The sequence below is a fragment of the Acomys minous genome (assembly GCF_964271855.1).
Source record: "Acomys minous genome assembly, chromosome: 13".
Taxonomy (NCBI): domain Eukaryota; kingdom Metazoa; phylum Chordata; class Mammalia; order Rodentia; family Muridae; genus Acomys; species Acomys minous.
The window spans coordinates 90,679,210-90,704,848 of NC_140495.1; the positions used below are offsets into that span (position 1 = coordinate 90,679,210).

Consider the following 25,639-nt stretch of genomic DNA (forward strand, 5'->3'; position numbering starts at 1 on the left):
GGGAGGGCCGACTGAACTAGTGTCCTAGAAGTCACTATTATAGACCAAGCCTGGCAGCCTTGAATTTGTGATCCTCCTGCCTCCGCCTCTCAAGTGCTGGGATGACAGGTACGCATTGCTTTAATGAATAGTGTAGGTGTTTGGTTTGTCTGATTTTCACTCATCTTGATTTGTTTTTAATTTATTTGTGTGTATTCGTGTGTGCATAGGCATCTGAGATCCCAGCGCTTGGGAGTAGAAGCAAGAGTTGTTGCTGGACATAGGAGGCCAGTGAGGTCTATGCAGAGAGTTGCAGGTCACCTAGGGCAACGTACTGAGACGCTGTCCCAGAAAACCAAAACAAGGCACCCCACCTCTGCCTGTAACTGCAGCTCCAGGGAATCCAATGCCCTAAGTTGAAATATATTTTTAAAAAAGCCAGGGTGGTGAATGCCTTTATCCTAGCATTCAGGAGGCAGAGATAGGGAGATCTGAGTTCCCCAGGGCTGTATAATGAAGCCCTGTTTGTTTGTGTTTTATACACACACACATGTGCGCGCGCGTGTGAGTGTGTGTGTGTGCTCAGTTTAGGAAAACTTTATTTCACAGCCTGCCAGGGAAATGTCTGTTTAGCTCTAATTGGAACTTTGTCTTTAGAGCAGTTGAAGAGCAGGCGGGTGACACGTCCATCCCAGAAGCCATGCTGTCCAAGATCCAAGAAGAAACCAGGCACTTGAATCTGGCACACTTGAAGTATTTCAGCCTGTGGTGTCTCATGTTAACCTTGGAGTCACAATCGAAAGACAATAGAAAGACTCACCAGACTATCTGGCTAAGGCCCGCTCCCGACGTGTGAGTGTTCACTGAGTGCACTGTGGTGTCAGGGCTGTGTCAGGTAGCAGTGTACGGTGGCATATGGAGTTCATGACAGCAGAGGAAAGACACGGACCATGGGGGCTTAGGGTTGGTAAAGTGCTAGTACTGGAGGCATGAGGGCACACGTAAAAACTAAGCCCAGTGCCGGGGGCACTGAGACGGGTTGGTCTTGGAGCTTCCCTGTCTAGCCAGCACAGCCTAATTATCTGGCCTCAGGCCATTGAGAGGCTGTGTGTCAAATCCAAGTGACCAGTTCCTAAGAAAACACCCAAGGTTGTCTTCTGGCCTTCTCAGGTAGGTGAGCAAATGAGTACCTGCATCTGCACAGATGTGTACATGAACATACTCACACACACACAAACAGTTTCTAAAAAGTGTTTGTGGCTTCATTTATTCCTGACTTTGTCATAGGTGACACAAAATTATGTTTAAAAAAAATCCAAAAACAAATAGAAGCTTGTTGAAGTGGCATTTATTATAGTGTATTGTATAAACCATTAAGGAAAAAAAAAAAAGAAGCTATTAGCATTGTTTGCCAGAGGCCATAGGCCAGCAGGATTGCTCAGGGAGTAAAGGCCCTGCAGCCAAGCCTGATGATCTGAGTTTGATTCCTGGGATCATGGAAGGAAAGAACTACATCCTGAGAGTTGTCCCCTGACCTTCACAGGAGCAGCTTGCTCACACTCAGATCACACACAACAACAAGAACAACAACAATAACTTAACAGAATTTTTACCAAGAAGAGACTTGATACCCTATGATCATATACAGGGGGAAGAGGTCTCCCTCAGTCACAGTCATAGGGGAAGGGAGCAAGGGGAAAATGGGAGGGAGGGAGGAATGGGAGGATACAAGCGGTGGGATAACAATTGAGATGTAATAAGAATAAATTAATAAAATATATTTTAAAAAACAGTTAAAAACCTCCATAAATTTGACGCGCAAAAAAAAAAAAAAAGAGATTTTTGTGGGCTATGTAAACAAATATATTGTGGAAAAAAACAAATATACTATGTCAGTGGCAACTGTCTTGTTTTCATAGGGAGGAGAATGGTAACTGCGTTGGAAACCTGGTCAGGACCGAGCCTGTAAAGAGAGTTTGTGATGGACAATACTTACATAATTTTCAACGGAAAAATGGTGCTATGCCAGCCACCAATCTGATGGCAGGTGACAGGATTATTTTAAGTGGGGAAGAGAGAAAACTGTTTGCTCTGTCTAAAGGCTACGTGAAGAAGATTAACACAGCAGCAGTAACCTGCTTGCTAGACAGGTACACTGGCAACAGCCTTTTGTTTGTTTGGTTTGGTTTTTCAAGGCAGGATTTCTCTGTGTAGCCTTGGCTGTCCTGGATTCACTTTGTAGACCAGGCTAGCCTCAAACTCATAGAGATCCTCCTGCCTCTGCCTCCCAGAGTATGGGGATTACAGGTGTGCGCCACCACACTGTTTTGGGCAGCAGCTTTGTCGATAGGGAAGTCATAGGTCATGTATCCATCCACTTAACAGTGTATACAGTAGTGTGGTTTCTGATAATATTCAGATGGACCCAGAGGGTTGAGGATGAAACTAAACAGTAGAGGGCTTGCCAACAAGCAACAAACCCTAGGTTCTATCCCCACTGCTGTGAAAATTAATAAACTAAATAAAATATAGCCGTCATCAGTTTTAGAGCTTTTCATGATCCAGAAGAGACATGTCTTTTAGCACGCACCCCCATGTCCCCTCACTCCCTAGTCTGGGCAGATTAAGATTATATATATGTATATATATTACACATTATATTATACATTTTATATTATATGATATATTATATAATATGTATTATATAATATATACTCTTGCTTTGTAGTCTAGGTTAGCCAGGAATTCACTACATAGCCATGCTGACCCAGAACTCTCAATCTTCCTGTCTCAGCCTCCAAAGGACTGGGGTTATGCATGCTGCTAATCTGCTCCCTGTCTCTGAAAATTTTCCTCCTGAACATTTCAAACGATTTGGCTCAATATAACGTCTTTGGTAACTGACTTTTGTCACAGCATGCAATGCGGCCCCCATGGACTCCTGTGTTTGAATGCTTGGCCCATAGGGAGGGCCACTATTAGAGGGTGTGGCCTTGTTGGAGGAGGTGTGGCCTTGTTGGAGGAGGTGTGGCCTTGTTGGAGGAAACATGTCATTGTGCAGGGGAGCTTTGAGGTCAGCTATGCTCAAGCTACACCCAATGTGGCACACAGGCTCCTTCTGTTGCCTGTGGATCAAGATGTAGACCTCTCCGCTCTTCCACTAACATGCCTGCCATGACCACAATGGATTAAACCTCTGAAACTGTTGTTGTTTATAAGATGTTGTTCTTCATAAGAATTGCCGGGGTGCCAGTGGTGGTGCACGCCTTCAATCCTAGCACTCGGGAGGCAGAGGTACACCGATCGCCGTGAGTTTGAGGGTCTACAAAGTGAGTCCAGGACAGTCAAGGCTACACAGAGAAGTCCTGTCTTAAAAAAAACCAAAAAAAAAATATATATATATATATGTATGTATGTATGTATATACACACACACATACATATAATTGCCATGGTCATGATGTGTTCTGAGCAATGTATATAGAACCCCTAAGTAAGACACAACATACTGTGTTCTTCTCCCCCGTGCCCCCTACCCCAACCCGAGAGAGGATTTCTCCTTGGGATTAAAAGCGTGCACCACCACACCCGGGACTCATATTGTGTTTTTTTGGGTTTTTTTCCCCCTGAGTTTTTGTTTTTTAATGCATGTTAGTTGTTCACCTCTGCCACTCCCAGCCTGCAGTTGTCATCCTCACTGTCCAGTCCTTTATCTCTCATGCTTGAGTCTGAATCCAGACCGATGTTAGGTAAAAACTGTCACTGAGTTATATTCCCAGCTCTCCTCAGCAATTGTTAGTATACTGAAATCAGGAATTAAGACAATGATGGGGGCTGGCCGGATGGTTGACACACACACACACACACACACACACACACACACACACACACACACTAATGATAGTCTCCTTCAACCCCGTGCTCCCCTCAGAAGGCTTTTTGGGAAAGCCAGTCCCTCCAACCACGGGCTAGATAACATCATGAGAGGCATCCTCAAAATCAACATGGTGCCAGGCAGTCATGATGGTGGGGTGTCGTGCGACCCAGGGGTGTTAGAGATGTGTGGGCAGCTTGGAAGTGTAAAGTATAAGGAAGTGGGGTAGAAGTGCCTTCCCACATAGAGACTTTTTGTAAAATTTTACGAGTATTTATTTTGTGTGTATCTAGGGGTGTGCGCTTGGGTTTGCATGTGTGGTCCAGGCTGACCTGGAACACGCTGTGTAGCTGATGAGACCTTGAACTCCACCTCCCGAGTGCTAGAATTACAGACGCACACCCCACCCTCAGCTCTTTCACGGTCTTAGCCAGTAGCACCATGCGCCTCACACAGCCGTGTGAAATGAACGTTTCGTTTTGTTGTTTTAGGAACCTGTCGACACTCCCGGAAACAACGCTGTTCAGATTAGACCGGGAAGAAAAAAATTGTGATATAAGTACGCCACTAGGAAATCTCTCTAAATTGATGGAAAACACGGATACCAGGTTGGTGACGGCGAGAGTCTGACTCTCTTCCCACTTTTCTAGAGATTCTAGTAAAAGCGCTTTTGTTTTTCTTTGCAGCAAAAGACTTCGAGAGTTAATCATCGATTTCAGGGAACCTCAGTTTATAGCCTACCTCAGCTCCGTTCTTCCGCACGATGCGAAGGACACGGTGGCCAACATTCTAAAGGGTATGCCGTGGCCAGAATTTTGATTTGATTTTCTTGTTTCTTTTTATAACAAACTATGCCTAGTGTCCAGTTGCTTAGCAATCGACCAGACGTGTAGTTATATAGGGCCAGAGAAGTGCCCTTAGCAGGGAAGGGGACCTGCCACACAAGGCTGACGAGCTGAGTTTGATTCCTGAAACCCATTTGAAAAACAGGGATGCAGTGTCTTTCACCTGCACCTCAGCACTCATGGCGAGATGGGAGAAGGGTAGAGACAGGAGAATCATCGTGACACTCTCGGGCTAGCCAGCTGACCTTGAGCGCGTGGCCGAAATAAGAGAAACCCTGCCTCAAAATGGTGGGAGGAAAACACCAGCTCCTCCAGAAAGTCGTCCCCCGACCTCCACATATGGTACAGCACACACTGTTCCTGTACACACAGTGAGAAACTACTTGCCATGCATTTGTGACGTTCAGATTCCCACCACCCATAAATGCTGGCTGGGCATGACAGCTGGCCAGACCAGGGCATCCCTGGCGCAAGCTGGAGAGCCAGCCCAGCCCATAGTGGTGAGTTTGGGGTTTAATTTAGAGACTCTGCTTTACGTGCTTCAGTGAGTAAGGTAGAACATGACCGAAAAACACTCCTGGTGTCGACCCTGGGCCTCTGCACGAATGTGCACACACGTGCACCTGCAAACATTTGAATATGCATGCATATGCGTATGCAAACTATAGGCACAACATCACCGTAACAGAGCAGGCAGTGGTGGGTCACATCTATAGTCTTAGTACTTGTCCGGTGAGTTTCTGAGTTCCGAGCCAGCCATGACTACATAATAGACCTGGTCTTAAAGAACAAACCGTTGCCAGGCTGTGGTGACCCACGCCTCTAATCCCAGCACGTGGGAGGCAAAGGCAGACAGATATCTATAAGTTGGAGGCCAGCCTGGTCCACAGAGTGAGTCCAGGATAGCCAGGGCTGTTGTTACACGGTAAAATCCTGTCTCAAAACCAAAAAGAAAGAAAGAATGTACTCATATTCAGAGCCTGCTTTTTGTTATAAAAATTTATGAGCCAAACACGGCTCTTATCACTAATCTGAGCACTTGAGAGGCCGAGGCAAGGGTGCATTTCAGGGCCAGCCTGTGCCACACAATCTAGTTAGCAAGAGCCTGTATCTAAAAAAGAGAGCTCATTGAAATGAAATATTCTCGGTTTTGTTCTGTTATTTGAAATACAGGTTTGAATAAGCCTCAGAGGCAAGCAATGAAGAAAGTTCTTCTTTCAAAAGACTACACACTCATCGTTGGGATGCCAGGGACAGGGAAGACCACTACAATATGTGCTCTCGTAAGCTCTGAATCCCAACGCTCATATTACACCCTTCCTTCCTTCCTTCCTTCCTTCCTTCCTTCCTTCCTTCCTTCCTCGTATGGGATGCTTGATACCACAGCTGCTGTTAATCCTAAAAACCTCAAAGAGAAAGACCAATTCCACAGTTATGCAGTCAAAGCAAGCTTTACTTAGTACTGGCTAGGAAGATGGACATGCTCCAGGTCCATACCCAAGGTTCCCAGAGAATGGTGCTGGATTAGGTCAGTCAGGTGCCTATAAAGGCCAAACCCACAAAGCTATGTCCTTTCCATATTCACCCAATTGGGGACAAGCGTCAAACATATACCCTGCCTTACTGCCTACCTATGTATCTCTCACCTACATGCAACCAAGCACATCCTGTGCAGTTGGGGCAACCAGCCTTGTTCATTTAAGTGTTATCTTACAAGAAAATAGCCTCCAGCTTTCCAGGAAGATGTCCGTTTTGGGGCAAGCAGGGCTTACAGGTTAACTTTAGCTATTGTACTGGATTTTGCCTGGTGTGGTGGCTCACACCCTTAGTCCCAGCACTTGGAGGCAGAGGCAGGAAAATAGATATATGTAAGTTCCAGTCCAGCCTGGTCCACATAATAAGTTCCAGACCAGGCAGGTGAAGCAAAAAAAAAAAAAAGTGATAAATTAACTTGGCATGGTGGTACAGTCTACACCCACACCACTGTGGAGTCTTTGCTGGATACAGGATCACTGAGATTGGCATGGGTAATAGCATAATAAAAATTCCCACCGGGTGTGATGGCACACGGCTTTAATCCCAGCACTCGGGAGGCAGAGGCAGGCAGTGAGTTTGAGGCCATCTGGTCTACAAAGTGAGTCTAGGACAGCCAAGGCTACACAGAGAAACCCTGTCTTGAAAAAACAAAACAAACAAAAACCTCCCCAGGCAGGCAAGATGACTCAACAAACAAGTGTTTGTTAGTGACCCTGGTAAGCTGAATTCAGTTCCAGAACTCACCTGGTGAAGGGACTCCTGCCTTCTGACCTTCGCTTGAGTGCCATGGTATGCATACACGCACAGAAATAAGTAAGTAAAATGTAATAAATTCAATGCCATATAATTTTTGTAGGTCATTTGGTTTTATAGCTCTTTAGAAAAGTTACTTAGCCTCTCTCTTAGATTCAGGTCTTACTGAACTCTGTGACTGTTCCAAAACTGTAAGCCTGTTAGCAGTTATCTGGGTTTCAAAGTAATGCTATGTTTCTGTCTCCCATTTCTAGGTAAGGATCCTCTCTGCGTGTGGTTTCAGTGTTCTGTTAACCAGCTACACGCACTCTGCTGTTGACAATATTCTCTTGAAGTTAGCCAAGTTTAAAATGGGATTTTTGCGTTTGGGTCAGTCTCATAAGGTCCATCCAGACATCCAGAGGTTTACAGAGGAGGAGCTGTGCAGATCAAGGTCGATTAAGTCCTTAGCCCATCTAGAGGAACTCTATAATAGTCATGTAAGTCTGCCTCTGTGTGTGCTTGTGCACACATGAGAGGACACCCTCTCATGTCTCAGGTGCTGTCCACCTTTTATTGTAGTTGAGACATAATCTGTATTTGTCCTGGAGTTTGCCAAGTAGGCTAGGCCTGCTGGCCGGCCATCGAGGGCCAGGGGAGCCATCTGTCTCCACAAAAAGGTTTTGTTTCCTTTCTCTCTCTCTGTGTGTGTGTGTGTGTGTGTGTGTGTGTGTGTGTGTGTGTGTGTGTCTGTCTCTCTCCATTTGTCTGCCTGTCTATCTCTCTGTGTGTCTGTCTTTTTCTCTCTGCCTGCCCCCTTCTCTCTCTTTCATTGTCTCTTATCGACCAGGCTCATCTTGAAGTCACTTTGTAGTCAAGCTTGCCCTTGAATTCTAGCCCTCCTACCCTCCGGAGCTGGGATTATAGGCATGTACCTCTGTGCCTGGCTTCCTGTGGAGTTTGGGGACTTATAAACCTTATGAGTGCTTGGATTAAAGGTGTGCACTACCTACTGCCCCCACCTGGATTTTGATCTTTTAATTTCAAAAAATGGAGTGGAGGATGAACCAAGTCCCTTTGGCATATTTACTAATTGGCTTGTTTTCTGTTTTAGCTTATAGTTGCAACCACCTGTATGGGAATAAACCACCCGATATTTTCCCGGAAAACATTTGATTTTTGTATTGTGGACGAAGCCTCTCAAATCAGTCAGCCCATTTGCCTGGGCCCCCTTTTCTTTTCTCGGAGATTTGTGTTGGTGGGGGACCATCAGCAGCTTCCTCCCTTGGTTGTAAACCGGGAAGCAAGGTAGGTAGATGTCCTTGCTTGCTTCCTGTTGCTGTGACAAACGCTGATCAAAATCTTGGGGGAGGAAATGTTTTATTTGGCTCACAGGTTACAGTTCATCATTGAGGGAAGTCAAGAACTGAAGCAGAGACTGAGGGAAGTCAAGAACTGAAGCAGAGACTGAGCTCCCAGGCTCATGTTCAGCTACTTTTTTTTTTCTTTTTGAGATAGGTTTGTTTATTTATTTACTTATTTAATGTATATGAGTACTCTATCTGCATATACACCCGCAGGCCAGAAGAGGGCATTATAGAAGGTTGTGAGCCACCATGTGTTTGCTGGGAATTGATCTCAGAACCTCTGGAAGAGCAACCAGTGCTCTTAGCCACTGAGCCATCTCTCCAGCCCCATAGCTACCTTTCTTTCTTTCTTTCTTTCTTTCTTTCTTTCTTTCTTTAAAGATTTATTTATTTATTATGTATAGTGTTCTGCCTGCATGTACACCTGCAGGCCAGAAGAGGGCATCACATCACATCACATTACAGATGGCTGTGAGCCACCATGTGGTCGCTGGGGGTTGAACTCAGGACCTTTGGAAGAGCAGGCGGCGCTCTTACCCACTGAGCCGTCTCTCCAGCCCTAGCTACCTTTCTTATACAGCCCAGGCCTCCCTGTCCAGCGATTGTACAGTGGGCTGGGCTGTCCTGCTCCTCCATCCAACAGCAGTCATGAAAATGCCCCACAGACATTCCTGTATGCTGGTTCTTCCATCGAGGCTCCCTCTTCCCAGTGCGTTCAGTTGAGAACACTGGGGACAGTAGATATTTCACTGTGGTGTTTTTGTTTTCTTTTGGAGACCACTATGTATCCCTGGTTGATCTGGAACTCACTCTGCAGACCAGAGGTCTATTGCTTCAGCCTCCCAAATGTCGGCACTAAAGATGCATACCGTCACACAGGTCTCAGTTTTGTTTCAATAGGTTGGATTTTTGCTGTCTTGTCCAGCCTTGAAGGATCTTTCTGCCTCGGGCTTCTAGGGACTTGGGGTGGCATACCTGTGTCACCGCTCAGTACTGAGGTCTTAACTGTAGGAGCTGGGGATGTAGCTCGGCTTGTTTGCCTGCGGCGTGTGAAGCCTCGGGTCAGTCCCAGTACTGCATACACCAGGCAGCGAATACACACGATAATTGCAGCGCTGGGGAGGTAGGAGCTGGAGGGTCAGAAAGTCGAGGCGTCCTCTGCTACCTTTTAAGTCTGTAGGTCCACCTGGGACACTTGACCCCGTCTCAAAATCGACCCAGTTAGGTTGCTCAGCAGGAAAAGCACTGTCACCAACTTTGATCCCTTGGTAAAAGTGGAAGGAGAGAAACACCGAAGGAAGTTGCCCTTCTACCTCCACAGAACACCACAATGGGGGGTGCAAAGCGCATATGCATATACATGTTAGTAAGTAAGATTAAAAAATTAATTGGATTTTTTTTTTTGAGGCAGGGTTTCTCTGTGTAACAGCCATGGCTGTCCTGGACTCGCTCTATAGACCAGGCTGGCCTGGAACTCACAGAGATCCTCCTGCCCCTGCCTCCCCGAGTGCTGAGATTATAGGCGTGCTGCGCCACGGCTCCGGCTTAATTGGGTTCTTTTTAAGCGACAGTTTGATGTGCTTATCGGCCTGAATGTGATTTGTTGGCAGAGCGCTGGGCATGAGCGAGAGCTTGTTCAAGAGGCTGGAGCAGAAGGAGAGCGCCGTGGTGCAGCTGACTGTGCAGTACCGCATGAACAGGTGTGTGCGGCCCCGCCAGCCCTGCGCGCTTTGCTTGTTTAATTTTCATCTCCGTCCAAACTGAGGTTGTGCTTTGCAATTCTTCCAGTAAGATCATGTCCTTAAGCAATAAGCTGACATACGAAGGGAAGCTGGAGTGTGGATCAGACAGAGTGGCCAACGCGGCGCTAACCCTGCCCAACTTGAAGAACGTCAAGCTGAGCCTGGAGTTCTATGCTGATTCTTCTAATAACCCCTGGCTGGCAAGAGTGTTTGAGCCAGACAATCCTGTTTGTTTTCTTAATACGGATAAGGTAAAATAAGAATGAAGAAAAAAAAAATCTGTTTTTTAAAAAAATATTTGTCTTACTATTTATTTATTTATTTATTTATTTATTTATTTATTTTGAGACAAAGTTTCTCTGTGTATCTCAGGCTGCCCTGGACTTGATTTGTAGACCAGGCTGGCCTCGAACTCACAGAGAACCACCTGCCTCTCCCTCCCTGAGGGCTGGGATTACAGGTATGCGCCACCGCACCTTGCTTGTCCTAATATTTATTTAAATCCCTCATTTTGTCTACTTTTTTGTGTGTTTGTTTGTTTTGGTTTTCGAGACAAGGTTTCTCTGTGTAGTCTTGGCTGTCCTGGACTCGCTTTGTAGACCAGGCTGGCCTCGAACTCGCAGTGATCCACCTGCCTCTGCCTCCCGAGTGCTGGGATTAAAGGTGTGCGCCACCATGCCCAGCTGCTCTACCTTTTTGAGTAAGGCTCTCATCCTAGCTGGCCTCAGACTCAGACATCCATCCGTCTGCCTCTGCCTCACAAGTGTGGTAATAAAGGTGTGTGCTACCATACCTGCTGGCTCTCCGGATGGTATTTATTCTACATGTTGGTACATGTCAAGGTTAACTTCTCTCTTTCTGAGACAGTATTTTGCTGTGTATCCCATCCTGTAACTGTAGCCCAGTCTGGCCTCAAACTTGTAACAATCCTCCTGCCGTAATTTCTCAAGTGCCAGGAATTTCTATCCCGTGCTAAGTACTGAACCCACCATGCCTTTCTGTATAGTAGGCAAACATCCTAACCAAGTATATCTCCCAGTCCACAAAAGTTAAGACTGTTTTAAATTTGTCTCCAAACCTAGTAGTCCTTGCAGCTTAAACCTGACAGACTGCATCACTGCCTCACACTTCTCTGCTTAGGTCCCGGCTCCAGAACAAACTGAAAACGGTGGTGTGAGCAACTTCACAGAAGCCAGACTCATCGTCTTCCTAACCGCAACCTTCATTAAGGTAACGTAGAGGTTTCCCAGCCAGTCTGTAGGCGCACAGAGTAATTACTGACTATTTCCTTAAACACTGTCAGACTCTTAGGGACGTAAGACCTGGTGTTAACACTTGGCCATTGAGATAAGAGGGTCGGGGGCTGGAGCGGTGGCTCAGTGGTCAGGGCTGATGCTCTTTGGAAGAGCTGGGGTTCGGTACCCATCATCCATGGTGGTCACTTGACAGCCACCTCTCAGTCCAGCTCCAGGAATCTGAAGCCCAGATCTTAAAAAAAAAAAAAAATAATAATAATAATAATAAAGAGACTGAAAGCTTATTGTTTGGAAAACGTAAGGATTTTTTGTTGTATTTTTTGGCAGGGTCTCTCTGTATATAGCTCTGACTGACCCGGAACTCACTCTGTAGTCCAGGCTGGCCTAGAACTCAGAGATCCACGTGCCTCGTGCCTCTGGAGTGCTATTAAAGGCATGTGCCACCAGACCCAGTGAAATAAAATTCGTTTATGGTGGGAACTGAAGTTTCCTTTTAGGATCATTGCGTAGTATCCTGAGCGTAGGGTCTGTAGAAACTTGACAGTGAATGGGGTAGCAGAGAGTTGAAGGGAGAGAACATAGCGGTGGTAGCGCACGCCTTTAATCCCAGCACTTGGGAGACAGAGGCAGATGGATCGCTGTGAGTTCGAGGCCAGCCTGGTCTACAAAGTGAGTCTAGGATAGCCAAGGCTACACAGAGAAACCCTGTCTCGAAAAACAAAATAACAACAGCAACAACAACAAAAATCACCTTGCTCTCCCTGCTTGGGGACCTGAGTTCCGATTCCCCTGGACCCACATAGACATCAGGGTTGTGTGTGATGGCCTGCCTGTAAGATCAGTTCTTTGGCTTCCACATCCACAGGCATCCCTGCCTCACACACAGGCACTCAAACACACGTACAAACCATGTACACCTGCAAAAGATGAAAACTTAAAACATTTTCAAAGTTGGGGCAAAAAAAAAAAAGTAAATATTGAGCAATAAATTCAGTAACGCTTAAAGAACGTGGCAATGCATTTAAATTATCCTCGTTTTCCATTTAGGCTGGCTGCAGCCCTGCCGACATTGGCATCATCGCACCATACAGGCAGCAGCTGAGGATCATCAATGACTTGCTGGCGCGTTCTTCTGTGGGGACAGTTGAAGTTAACACAGTAGACAAATACCAAGGAAGGGACAAGAGTCTCATCCTGGTGTCTTTTGTTAGGAGTAACAAGGACGGGACTGTAAGTTGACTATTTGCTGCTGATTGATTTGGGCTTTCCGCCCCCCACCCCCCACCCCCACCTTTCCTGCCTCACAGCATCGGTGCTAAAACCCAAGCACTTGCATTTTATTGCTAACTTGGCAAGCAGCTCACCATATAACTAGATATTCTAGCTCTTTCTTTTAAAATTGTTTTGTGACTTATAGGTATGAGTGTTTTGCTTGCATGTGTGTTTGCCTGGTGTATTGGCGGCTGGAAGAGGGTGTCCCATCCCCTGGAACTGGAGTTAGAGATGGTTGTGAGCTGCCATTTGGTTGCTGGGAATTGAACCCAGGTCCTCTGCAAAAGCAGACAGTGCCCTGATCCACCAACCCTTCTGATTACTCTTTTTTTAAAATCGTGGTTTAGAAACAAGGTATGGGTGGTTGTGAGGTTGCGAGGCAGGTGCTTTTTTTTTTTTTAATTTATTTATTAGTATATGATTGCTCTATCTGCATGTACACACACATGCTAGAAGAGGGCATCTCTTCACGTTGTAGATGGTTGTAAGCTACCATGTGGTTGCTGAGAATTGAACTCAGGATCTCTGGAAGAGCAGTCAGTGCTCTTAACCACTAAGCCATCTCTCCAGCCCAGCATTTGACTTTTGTTTATTTCGAGACAAGGTTTCTCTGTGTATCCCTGGCTGTCCTGGAACTTGCTCTGTAGACCAGGCTGGCCTCAACTCAGATTGCCCCTGCCTCCCGAGTGCTGGGATTAAAGGTGTGTGCTGCTGCCACCTAGCACATTTGACTCTTAAGTCTGAGGAGCTGCCCACATGGTAGCAGGCTTTCCTCACGAGTGTGAGACCCAAGTTCAGATTCTATGTAAACCCTGGTGTGCCCATGGACTCCTGTAGTCCTGTGAAGGCAGCATTGGGGTAGAAAAGCCTGTGGGCCAGCTGGCCTGGCCTGTGCTGGAGTTCTGGCCCGATGAGAGACCCTGTCAAGTGAAAAGGTAGAGATGCCTGAGGAGAGTCATCTGAGGGTGTTCCCTGACCTCCATGTCCATGTACCCAGCATGCTTGTCACATGTGTACACACACACACACACACACACACACACACACACACACACACACAGGCACACAAACTTGCCACCAGGAGGATCTCTGAGTTCCAGGCCAACCTAGTCTACGTAGTTCCAGGCCAGCCAGGGCTTTATGTGAGACCCTGTTTCAAAACAAATAAACAGAAATTTCATTCATTCATTCATTTTGAGGCAGCATGCTCTATAGCCTAGACCTGTCTCTAAGTCACTTTGTAACATGTTCCTGTCTCCACCGGCCAGAAGCTGGGACTGTAGCTGTGTGCCTCATGCCTGGCTGTCATAACCATTGCTATATGTGTAGCTCAATACTTTATATATATACACATACATACATAGTGTTCTGCCTGCATGTACACCTGCAGGCCAGAAGAGGGTATCAGACCACATTACAGATGGTTGTGAACCACCATGTGGTTGCTGGGAATTGAACTCAGAGCCTTTGGAAGAGTAGGCAGCACTCTTAACCACTGAGCCATCTCTCCAGCCCATGTAGCTCAATACTTTGAAGCAGAGCTGTTCAATGTTACAAACATTCTCATTTTGTGACTAACTGTCCACGCCTCCTCCCTGTGACCACTGTTCCTTCTTCTGTCCCTGAATTCTGTTTTGGTTTTTTTTTTAGCTTAGAAAGAATTTTTTTTTCTTTTTAGGTAGATTTATTTATTTATTATGTATACAGTGTTCTGCCTGCAGGCCAGAAGAGGGCATCAGATCACATTACTGAATTTCTTCTATCTTTACCCTGTGACTAGCTTATTTCGCTTGGGTTGATTCACAGTATAGCACACATCAGGATTTTGTTTGTAAGATTGAATTATATGCTGGGTGTTGGTGGTGCACACCTTTGATCTTAGCACAGGGAGGCAGAGGCAGCCTGATCTCCAAGTTCGAGGCCAGTCTGGTCTTTAGGTTGAGTTCCAGAACAGCAGGGACTACATAGAGAAATCTTGTCTGGAAAAAAAAATTGAGCCAGGTGGTGGTGGTACACACCTTTAATCCCAGCACTTGGGAAGCAGAGGCAGGTGGAGCTTTATGAGTCTGAGGCTAGCCTGGTCTACAAAGTGAGTCCAGGATAGTCAAGGCTACACAGAGAAACCCTGTCTCAGAAAAAAAAAAAAGAAAAAAAGAAAAAAAAATGGAATTATGTTTCATCATCTTCACATTACATTTGGCTTTTCTACTTATCTCTAGATGAGTGTGTGAATCACGTTTACCACTTTGCTTTTGCATTTGGGACATTTTTAGCACAAAATCCTTTCTAATTCACAGATACTTCCAGGTTTGTTTGTTTTTTTTAATTTTGTTGATTTGGTTACATTTTTCCCACTATTTAATACCCTTTTTTAAAAATTTATACTATTATTTTTGCATATGAGTAATTTGCTTGCATGCATGTCTGTGTACCTTGTTCCTACCTGTTGCCTCCAGAAGAAGTCACTGGATCCCCTGGAGCTGAAGTTACAGATGATTGTGAGCCACTGAATGGGTGGGTGTTGAAAATCAAACTCAGGTCGTCTGGAAGCGTACGTAGCCAATGCTCTTAACCACTGAGGCACAATACCATTTTTATTTAACTGTATAGTATACCATATGATTTTTTGTTTATTGTTTTTTTGTGGGTTTTTTGTTTTTTTTGTTTTTTTTTGTTATTGTTGTTGTTGTTTTTTCAAGACAGGGTTTCTCTGTGTAGCAGCCTTAGCTGTCCTAGACTTGCTTTGTAGACCGGGCTGGCCTCGAACTCACAGAGATCCACCTGCCTCTGCCTCCCAAGTGCTGGGACTAAAAGTGTGCACCACCACACCCAGCTTATCGGGATGATTTTTAAAACACACCCAACAAAAAGTCTGGGCCCTTGCTGTGTCCCTCACTACTTAGTTGTTACCTTACAGATATGCACATTTTTTTTTTTTTGTGACTTCTAGGTATGTATACGTCATGATGGACTTCACTTTCCCACCTAATATTTTGGGTTATGCCTGTAATAGAGGATGAAACAGGAAGGCCTCGATCTGAAAGCTAGCCTGGGCTACATAGCAGGAACAAATAACAAAGCCACCACGGTGGCACAGGACGGTAATCCTAGTGCCTTGGGAAATGGAGGCAGAGGATCTGGAGTTCAAGGCCAACCTTGACTGTAGTCGCAAGTTGGAGGCCAGTCTAGGTGGGCTATAAGAGAGCCTAGCTGGAAAACCAAAAACAATTAAAAAAAAATACTGAAACCACTCAAGGGAAACCATGTCCTTGGCTGTAGCAAATTTATACTATGACTGCAACGATGGGAATCTTTTTTATTTTCCAGCTCGGTGAGCTCCTGAAAGATTGGCGACGGCTCAACGTGGCGATAACCAGAGCCAAACACAAACTGATCCTCCTGGGCAGCGTGTCCTCGCTGCAGCGCTTCCCCCCGCTGGAGAGGCTCTTTGACCATCTGAACACGGAGCACTTAATATCCTTGTTCATTCGCGTGGTCACTCGGGGTTTGCTGCGCTGGCTTCCTGTTACAGTATTTTGTATCTGTTCGGCCTACAAAGCAAATAACTGACACAGGGAGACTGAAACATACTTTAAAGCTGCCAGCACTTCGCTGGGCAGAGTCTAAACTGATTCTAATCTACTCGTAAACTAAACAAACTACTCTAAACCTTATATCATACATATATTCCAAACACTTGCCACTATGACCTGTGGGCCGGTCTGTGTCCAGTTCCCACCATCCTCCTCCAACCGTCAAAAAACCTCTTCCCTCTCCAACTGTCAAACTTTTCTCCTCTCTTCCAGGAAGTCCCGCCTTCCACTTCCTGTCTTTCTGCCCAGCTGATTGGCTAAACAGCGCTTTATTGACATTCACTTAGCATTCCTCCACAGTTTCCTGTACTTGAGTGAATGGAGACTCGCTGTCCTCCTTTTCCACAGGCATATTTCAAAGACTATTTTAAGTGGTGTCCATCTTTAGTCCCAGCCCTGGGCAGGCCAAGGCAGGTGGATCTCTGAGTCTGAGGCTAGCCTGGTCTACACAGTGAGTTCTAGGCTAGCCAGGGCTTGCATAGACCCAGTCTCAAAACAAATAAACAAACAAATAAATAAATAAATAAATAGGCCTGGGGGTGGGCGGGACTGGCCTAGAACTCTTCACGCTCCCGTGTCAGCCTCCTGCTTGGTTGGGTTATAGGCTTGTTCCATCATGCAAGCGTGAATGCACTCATTCATAGGCAGCCTCTGTAGGAAACCCTGACTGGCCATGGACTCAGATCTTGCCTGAAAGACCCTCCTCACGGAGTGTCCTTCGTCAGGGAGACCCTCCCCAAGAACCAGCGAAACCAAAAGTCCGGTTGCAAACGCAAGAGGCTTTATTGATTACACGGGTACCCGGGCGACACAGTCTATCGGATGACTGGCGCGCCGAGTGAAGGGGAGGAGACCCTTTTATAGGGTGGGAAGCAGGAAGCGGGGGTTACAGAAGCGAGAAGCATAGTTACAGGGTCTTGATTGGCTAACTTAATGTGGCTAGATTTAGCTCTGGTTAGGGCTTTGGAATCAGGAAATGGTTAGGCTAGCCTATTCACTGACCATACATCCTGTTTTTCCAATAACTTGGCCCCAGGGCAGTTTTCCAGAACCGCTTGTGTAGACCTTGTGAAATGGTGGGTGACCATGAACCTTGTGACGTCTGCGAGCCTTGTGACATGGTGGTATTTTTCCAGTCTGACTGAGCCTTTCAGGTGACCTCCCTTAACCATTGTACAAGCCTTACAAAATAGAATCATTTACAAAATAGCAAGCCTTGACTAAACAACATTTAGAAGTGGGGTCTTTCATTCCCCTCTTTTTCTATGAACTAGAATGGAATCTTTCATTCTATTTCAGTTTCCATTTCCTGCTTTAGGCGATGGTATTGCTGGGTGAGGACCATCGCTTGGATTATGGATAACCTATCTTTCATGAATTGGACCAATCTGTTGAGGATGCAGGGTCCAAATAGGAGAATCAAGAGTATAATAATGATTGGTCCTAGCAGGGAGGAGATTAGGGTGGTAAACCAGGGGGACCCATTAAACCATCTCTCGTACCATGACTGGCCTGACTCAAAGAGACGCTGTCTCTGCTTTAGTCTTTTTCTTAATTTGCTCATACTATCTCTGACTAGCCCAGTATGATCCACATAGAAACAACATTCCTCTTTCAGAGCTGCACAGAGTCCACCTTCTTGAAGGAACAGAATGTCCAGTCCTCTCCTGTTCTGGAGGACCACCTCAGAGAGTGAGGTTAATGATTTTTCTAGGGCCGATATAGATTCTTCTAATGTCACAAGATCGGTGTGCATGGCCTGCTGGAGCTGTCTGAACTGGTATGTTTCAGCTAGGGCGGTGGCTCCTGTTCCTATTCCTGCAGCTATTCCTCCCACGGTGAGACCGCCTAACAACAAGGCTAGGGTGAGGGAGACAGGTTCTCTGGGATGTCTGGTCATTCCTTTATAATGAGAGTATATATAACTAGGGTGATGGTAGGTAACCCTGGGCCAGACTTCGACCAGAACACAGAAGTCACTGGTTTGGGTAAGCACTGTGGCTGACACACAGGGGGTTAGTCCCGAGTTGCAGGCCCATTGAGTCCCAGTAGGCCCGGTGAGCCAATATTTGCCGGGATAGATCGTGAGGGTTTTGTTGCATAGGGCCTGATGGGAGTGGGGCACTTTTTCTAAGCAGAGCCCTTTTCCTGGAGAGTGCTGCCAAGCGAGCGGCTTTATCGGCCATCCTGTTTTTCTCTGCCTCCAGGGAAGTTCCTTTCTGGTGCCCGGGGCAAGTGTAGGGCTTTTAGCAGGGCCAGTATCTCAGTCTTATTTTTAATTTCTTTGCCCTCCGAGGTCAGTAGGCCCCTCCTCCGGTAAATTTTTTCATGGATATGGGCTGTGGCAAAGGCATACCTGCTGTCGGTGTATACGTTGAGGTGTTTACCGCTGGCCAGCTACAGTGCTTTGGTCAGAGCTATCAGCTCGGCACGCTGGGCTGATGTCCCCGGGGGGAGAGGGCTGGACCAAATTACATCCTTGATGGTTGTTACGGCGGCTCCTGCTCGCCGTTCTCCATTTTCCAGGAAACTGCTGCCGTCCGTAAACCAGGTGCAGTCAGCATTCCGGAGGGGCTGGTCGGTTAGATCAGGGCGGGTCCCGTGAGTCTCAGCCAGTATTCTCCTGCGTATTGAAGTCCCATTTAGGGCGTTTTAAGGGAAAAGCGCTATTAATCTCGTTGAGCAGCTGGGTTGGCCGCCCATTCTCTCCTGGGACATTTTTCCGTGCCTCTTGAATGACTCGCTGGTATTTTTCGGTGGTCAGGAGCGTCTGCAGGAGTTGCTGGCAGTCGTCCCAGGTAGGCTGGTGAGTCACTAAAATAGACTCGATCAAGGAAGTAAGTCTAGTGGGATCCTTAGAAAAAGGAGAGTTATTATTTTTCCAGTTGTAGAGGTCTGAGGCAGAGAAAGGCCAATATTGAATTTGTCCTCCATTGCCTGCTCGCAAGGGAAAAGCCTGGGAGGTGGCGTCCGGGGTTTGTTCCCGGCGGTTCCGCAAGCGGCCCGCCACAGGGGAGGAAGCTGCTGCTTGGGATTGGGGAGGTGCCTCCGGAGCGGCGGGAGGTGCAGCACCCGCCGGGGGCTGAGGGCCCTGGTAAGGTGGAGGGAGTGGTTAGGTGGCGAGGAAAGGAAAGGCTTAACCCAAGGGAGTGGGTCGCGGACCAGAGTCTCCCAAGTAATGATGTATGGGACTTGGTCAGGGTGGCCATGAGGGCCTGGGTCCATCACCTTTGCCTTAACCTGTCCACTAAGGGTTAAGGTCAGCGGGGTGGTAACTGTCTGGCCCATGTCTGCAGAGAAAGGGAGTGTACACAGAGTGACAAGAAAGATTAACAACAAACCAAAAGAGATAGATCGCGCTGCGCGGTGCCGGCACCAAAATGAAAGTAAACCAATTGGAGACTGCGTTGGGGTTCCGGTTTCCCCGTCTCCCAGACGAGGAGCGTATCCGTTGACCAGGGGCGAAGCCCCAACCAAGCCGAGTCGGATCGTCCTCTCAGATGGGTCCTAAGGACCCCGGATACCCCCGTGGGACGTCTCCCAGGGGTGTGGAGGAGAAGTCCAAGTTCGTCAACTCCTTCTAGCCTCCACCAGATACTAATGACCCAATTGAGTCTCAGAGTAGCACAGAGATGGAGGACAACCAGGAGACAAACAAGACACACAATACCCACAATGCCAGCAGCAGAGAACTTACCTCCCGATTTTGGGTCGGTGGTCCCTGGGCGGGGGTCTCAATCCCGGACGAGCCCCCAAATGAAAGACCCTCCTCACGGAGTGTCCTTCGTCAGGGAGACCCTCCCCAAGAACCAGCGAAACCAAAAGTCCGGTTGCAAACGCAAGAGGCTTTATTGATTACACGGGTACCCGGGCGACACAGTCTATCGGATGACTGGCGCGCCGAGTGAAGGGGAGGAGACCCTTTTATAGGGTGGGAAGCAGGAAGCGGGGGTTACAGAAGCGAGAAGCATAGTTACAGGGTCTTGATTGGCTAACTTAATGTGGCTAGATTTAGCTCTGGTTAGGGCTTTGGAATCAGGAAATGGTTAGGCTAGCCTATTCACTGACCATACATCCTGTTTTTCCAATAACTTGGCCCCAGGGCAGTTTTCCAGAACCGCTTGTGTAGACCTTGTGAAATGGTGGGTGACCATGAACCTTGTGACGTCTGCGAGCCTTGTGACATGGTGGTATTTTTCCAGTCTGACTGAGCCTTTCAGGTGACCTCCCTTAACCATTGTACAAGCCTTACAAAATAGAATCATTTACAAAATAGCAAGCCTTGACTAAACAACATTTAGAAGTGGGGTCTTTCAGCCTAGGCCTCTGCAGCGCTGTGATTAAAGCAGCAGTTCTCAACCTGTGGGTCTCGGCCCCTTTGTGGGTGGTGAAAGGACCTTTTCACAGGAGTTGGATATCAGATATCTATGTTATGGTTGTGGCCCACCACAACATGAGGAACTATATTTAAAGGTAGCAGCATTGAGAAGGTTGAGACGCCCTGCATTCATGGAATGCCCCACACCCAGCTTCCGGTTCCATTACTTTTCTTTTTATTATTTATTTATTTTTATGTGTATGAGTGTTCTACCTGCATGTACACTTGCATGTCAGAAGAGGGCATCAGATCATATTATAGATGGTTGTGAGCCACCATGTGGGTGCTAGGAATTGAACTCAGGTCCTTTGGAAGATCAGGCAGTGCTCTTAACCACTGAGCCATCTCTCCAGTGCCTCCCCCCCATGTCTCCCTCCCCCCACCCATTATATTTTTCAAATTGATTGTTCTATGAGATAAAGTATCCAGTATCCCAGGCTGGCCCTGCTGTGACTTTGACCCTGAGGTGACCTTGACGCTCTGTTCCTCTGGCTGCCCTGGATTTAGGCAAGGGCCACCACACCTGGCTTTCTATTACTTTTCAAATAGATTATTCTCTGTCTCCCCCCTTTCCTCTCTCCCTCCCCATAGGGTCACATGTATCCCAGGTTGTAATCTATTTTGCTTTTTAGCAAACGATGCTCTGGAACTCCTGATCATCCTCCTGCCTCCACCTCCTGAGGACTGAGGCTGGAGATGTGCGCCATGGTGCACAGATACTCACTGGGTCTATTTTCCTTAATTTATCTTACATCATGGACCTTCCATCAAGAGAGCACGAGAGTCTCAGCCACATCCTGGGTGACTGACGAAGAAGGAAACACTACACTGCTGCCTCCGCGCCATAGGAATTGACAGCATCACTCAGTGGATGGTCCAGTTTAGGCTTGCTGGGACTGCCAGGCTGAACTGTGAAGACGATTTTTAGCTAAAAAAGGTACAAAGTGACTCGAATGTACCCTTCTCAAGGTTCCAGATTTTTCTCTTCTGTCACCATGCAAATTTATACTTTAAACGTACCAATGTACCCGAAACTGAGATTCGCGTAACATCTAAATTTGTAAGTACTTCAAGTCTATCTGTGTATGGCCAAGAAAGGGTTCGAGACTTTCCGGCTTGAAAGGTGGATCAGCACTGGGGTCTGGACTTTAATGCCATGTTTCAGCTATATCCCGAGGCTGAGGTCTCAAAAGAGAAACTACAGTTTCAGCTTTGATTGTAGAAGTTATTTTTAAAAGGTCGGATGGATTGGCTTGTGTTGCTCACTTGAGGCCACTCTGTGCTGAGGGTCCCAGGGGACGGACACTCTCTGAATTTGGGGATTCCTGATTCTCCTCACTTTGCTTTTCAGTGTCAAATGTGTTTTCACTTCAAGCCTCATCTTTGAAGTACATTCATGAATTGTGTCTCTCCAACTAGTTCTTTGTTCCTCTTTTCACTAATCACCTTGTTCTCTTTGTAAATTTCTGGGACTCAGCATTTCAATATTAGAGGAGGGTTTTTGAGAATAGTTTTGTTTTGTTAATTGATGCTAGTTCACAAGGTACACCCTTTTTTCATCTCATATTGCCTCTTTGGAGGTATTACTCATTTTTTCTCTTATGTACAGATATTTTGAGAAATAAATCTACCAGTAAGAGTGTGACATTTTCACATCAGGGTCCCATCTCCTGGAGGGAAAAGCTTCTACCTCACTTAATGGAAGATTAACTATGTTAAAATTGTTGGTGCTTCTGCCTTTTTAGTTATTTAAAGTACTGTTTAATAAATTGTTTTGGTACTAATAGACCTGACTGAATAATTTTTCATTTTATGACCTGTGTGTGGAGATAGGGTTTCATGTATCTTGGGTGACCTCGAACTTCTGATCTTCCTGCTTCCAGCTATAACATGCTGGGAATACCGATGTGGGCCCGCATGCCTGGTGGGTGCAGAGGTGGAGATTGAGCCTCCAGCTTTGTGAGTATGCATCTCACCAACTGAGCTACACCCTCTGCCCTGAGCAATGACTAAGCTTAGGTGTCTAGCTTTTTTTTTTTTTCCATAATGAGGGGTAAAATGTTACTCATACTGTGACTCCAGGTGATCCAATAACCTCTGACCTGCGTGTGTGCACATACATGTAATAACTAAGAAAAAAGCAGGTCTTCATGGCACACGCCTTGAATCCCAGCACTTGGGAGGCAGAGGCAGGTGAATCATTGTGAGTTCAAGGCCAGCCTGGTCTACAAAGTGAGTCAAAGACATCCAAGGCTACACAGAGAAACCCTGTCTTGAAAAACCAAAGATAAAAATAAAAAATAATAGGGCTAGAGAGATGGCTCAGAGGTTAAGAGCACTGGCTGTTCTTCCAAAGGTCCTGAGTTCAGTTCCCAGCAACCACATGGTGGCTCACAGCCATTTATAATGTGATCTGATGTCCTCTTCTGACCTGCAGGCACACATCCAGGCAAAATATTCTATACACTGTATACATAATAACTAAGTAATTTTTTTAAAAGAGCTAAACCAGGGCTGGCAAGATGTGGGTGAAGGCAAACCTAATGACATGTTAGATTCCTGGAGTGCACGTGGCAGCAGGAGAGAACCAGTTCTTCAAGGCTGCCTTCCGACCCCTCTCCTAGGTTCCCCCAAATAAATGAATAAAGCGTAATAGCTTTTTGGAAAGACAAAGCAGAGGACAATGACAACACATACCTTTGTGGGGTATTTGCCAGAGAAGACTGCTTGGACATGGGTTTAAGCCAACAGAAAGAAAGTTTTTATCAAAGTGGCCAGGCTGCCATCACCCGGGCAGGTGCCACTACAGTGAGCAAGTATGTAGTGGAGAGAGGGAGAGAAAGAAGTGGAAGGTTTGTGCACTATGAAGAGAGGCAGAGCTGAAGACACGAGGGTGGTGAGGAACTGTCTGATGTGAGGGGCCTGCCCTGCCGCCTGAGGCCATGATGATGTTCTGTGCTGCCATGGAGGCCATGTCTGTGTCCGTTGCCCTCAGCAGCCAGGGATCTGTGTCAATGTCTGTGACCAATGTTACAACCAAAGGCCATGTGAACATCCCTTCCCTGGCTGCCACCTGGGGCCATGTTGCAGTCTGAGAGCCGTATAGAGCTAGCCCTACCCATTGCCTGGGCATCATGGGATGGTGGGGGCATGGGTGAGCTGGCATGCGGGAGAGGTTGTTCCCTCCCTTGCTTCTCCCTCCCTCAGCCTTGCTGCCTATGGCACACAGGAGAGCTGGCCCAAACCTTGCCTGAGCAGCACAGTGGAGCTGCCCCCCCCCCCCCCCCCCCGCCGTGATATGGGTGAGGGAGAGATAGCCCTGCCCCTGGCCACCTGCAGCAGGCAGGAGAGCTGGCCCTGCCCTTTGCAGCTGCCTCAGGCAAGAGAGCTGACCGCACCCTCGCATGGGCAGAGTCAGAGAGTTGACTCTGGTGGCACAGATGCAGGGGAGCCAGCAGGTTGATCAGCTCAGCTACCACCCAGGCCTAGATCCGAGGCTTTGAGTTGGCCCACCCCAACATCTATCCCATCTGTGAACTCCTGGTGCCAATAAAGGAGCTGGTCCTGTAAAACCAAAGCTCTAGGATCTTCATGACACAGGGCAACAACAGGACATCCAAGAGAAATCCAGGTGAGGATCCAGTACTGATGCTGTAGCAGAAGCCAGAGGCCTTGAACCAGGCCAATGACTCATTGCGATGAACATTTGCAAGTAAAGCTGTGTGGGCAAAAATGTATATTGTATGACCTACGAACACACTGAAGCTTTCATGTCAAGATGGTTTTTTTTTTTCTTCTTCTTTTGATGAGGTTGCAAGGGTGGAGGGCAGATACAGAAGGAAGGGGAAGAGCTGGAGATATGGCTCAGCGGTTAAGAGCACTGGCTGCTCTTCCAGGGGTCCTGAGTTCAATTCCCAGCAACCACGTGGTGGCTCACAGCCATCTTTAATAGAATCTGATTCCTTCTTCTGGTGTATACAAAAGCAGAACATTCATATACATAAAACAAATAAATTTTAAAAAAAAGGAAGGGGAGATAAGTGGGATTGGGGTTCATGATACGAAATTCACAAAATCAGTAAAAAGTTGAAACAACAACAACAAAAAGTCTTAATAGCTGTTGACTACACTGGGTGTTCTGGATTCCAGTGTAGCACTGAGCCTTTCTCAGGGTGAGCTTTTAAGCACAGAAACCATGTTCCGGATTGACACATTTCAATTAGCAAGAACGGTTAGCCAGAAGCAGAACTGCAGAAGCTGAGAAGGGAGGTTAACACGTTCAGAATCTGTCCCAGAACTGTGTGGACTTCGACGGATTAGGACTTTGTTTTTAGTTTTGGCAAGTGGTGCTGTCTACCTGCTGCCTTTTACAGTCTGAATGGCACGTCCATCATGGAGTCAGTTGTGCTAAGGTCTGGGGCCCTGTGACATACCTGACACCAAACGACTGTAGAATAGTATGAAGTCTAAGCTAGTACAGAAGAGATAAGAAGACTTGAACAAGGTTTTTACAGACCAAGAACTGTAAACAAGGTCCAACCATGAGGAAAGGTGGTTCCCCCATAGTAACATAAATAAAGAACAAAGCCAGGCATGGTGGTGCACGCCTTTAATCCCAGCCCTCGGGAGGCAGAGGCAGGTGGCATCTCTATGAGTTCGAGGCCAGCCTGGTCTACAAAGCTAGTCCAGGACAGCCAAGGCTATACAGAGAAAACAACAAGAAGAATCTCAGCATTAAACCACATACACAGACAACAGCAATGATGAGGAAATTCTTACTTCCAAGCATTCCAAGACAGAACAGCCAAAGCTACATACAACTGGCAGGAGTGTCAACTTTAGTTCCTGTTTTTGCCTGTGTTGCAGTGCTGTCAGTCAAGCCCAGCACTTGCCCCTGGGCCACGTCTCTAGACCCAGTAGTGTAAATTTTGAGGAATTTTTAAAAGTTTGGCTTTACACAAATAAGTTACTTTAAAGGTAACCCTGGCGGGGCAGTGGTGGCTCACGGCTTTAATTCCTGTGTGAGGATGAGACACCCAGCCCTAGATAGCATTGTTTTTCTCTGT

General features: G+C 46.8%; 1 protein-coding gene across 1 annotated transcript in view; it reads left to right on the forward strand.

Moving 5' to 3' along the window:
- DNA2 (DNA replication helicase/nuclease 2) overlaps positions 1-22,068 on the forward strand; it is a 36,211-nt gene extending 14,143 nt beyond the window's left edge. Inside the window, exons 9-21 of the mRNA XM_084751988.1 lie at positions 637-831; positions 1,899-2,129; positions 4,344-4,460; positions 4,539-4,648; positions 5,871-5,980; positions 7,241-7,465; positions 8,080-8,273; positions 9,943-10,032; positions 10,121-10,325; positions 11,215-11,304; positions 12,378-12,560; positions 15,930-16,076; positions 21,326-22,068. Of these exons, the coding sequence (XP_084608114.1) occupies positions 637-831; positions 1,899-2,129; positions 4,344-4,460; positions 4,539-4,648; positions 5,871-5,980; positions 7,241-7,465; positions 8,080-8,273; positions 9,943-10,032; positions 10,121-10,325; positions 11,215-11,304; positions 12,378-12,560; positions 15,930-16,076; positions 21,326-21,382 (1,954 nt within the window). The 3' untranslated portion in view covers positions 21,383-22,068. The remainder of the gene's footprint in view (positions 1-636; positions 832-1,898; positions 2,130-4,343; positions 4,461-4,538; positions 4,649-5,870; positions 5,981-7,240; positions 7,466-8,079; positions 8,274-9,942; positions 10,033-10,120; positions 10,326-11,214; positions 11,305-12,377; positions 12,561-15,929; positions 16,077-21,325) is intronic.
- Positions 22,069-25,639: the final 3,571 nt, after the last annotated feature.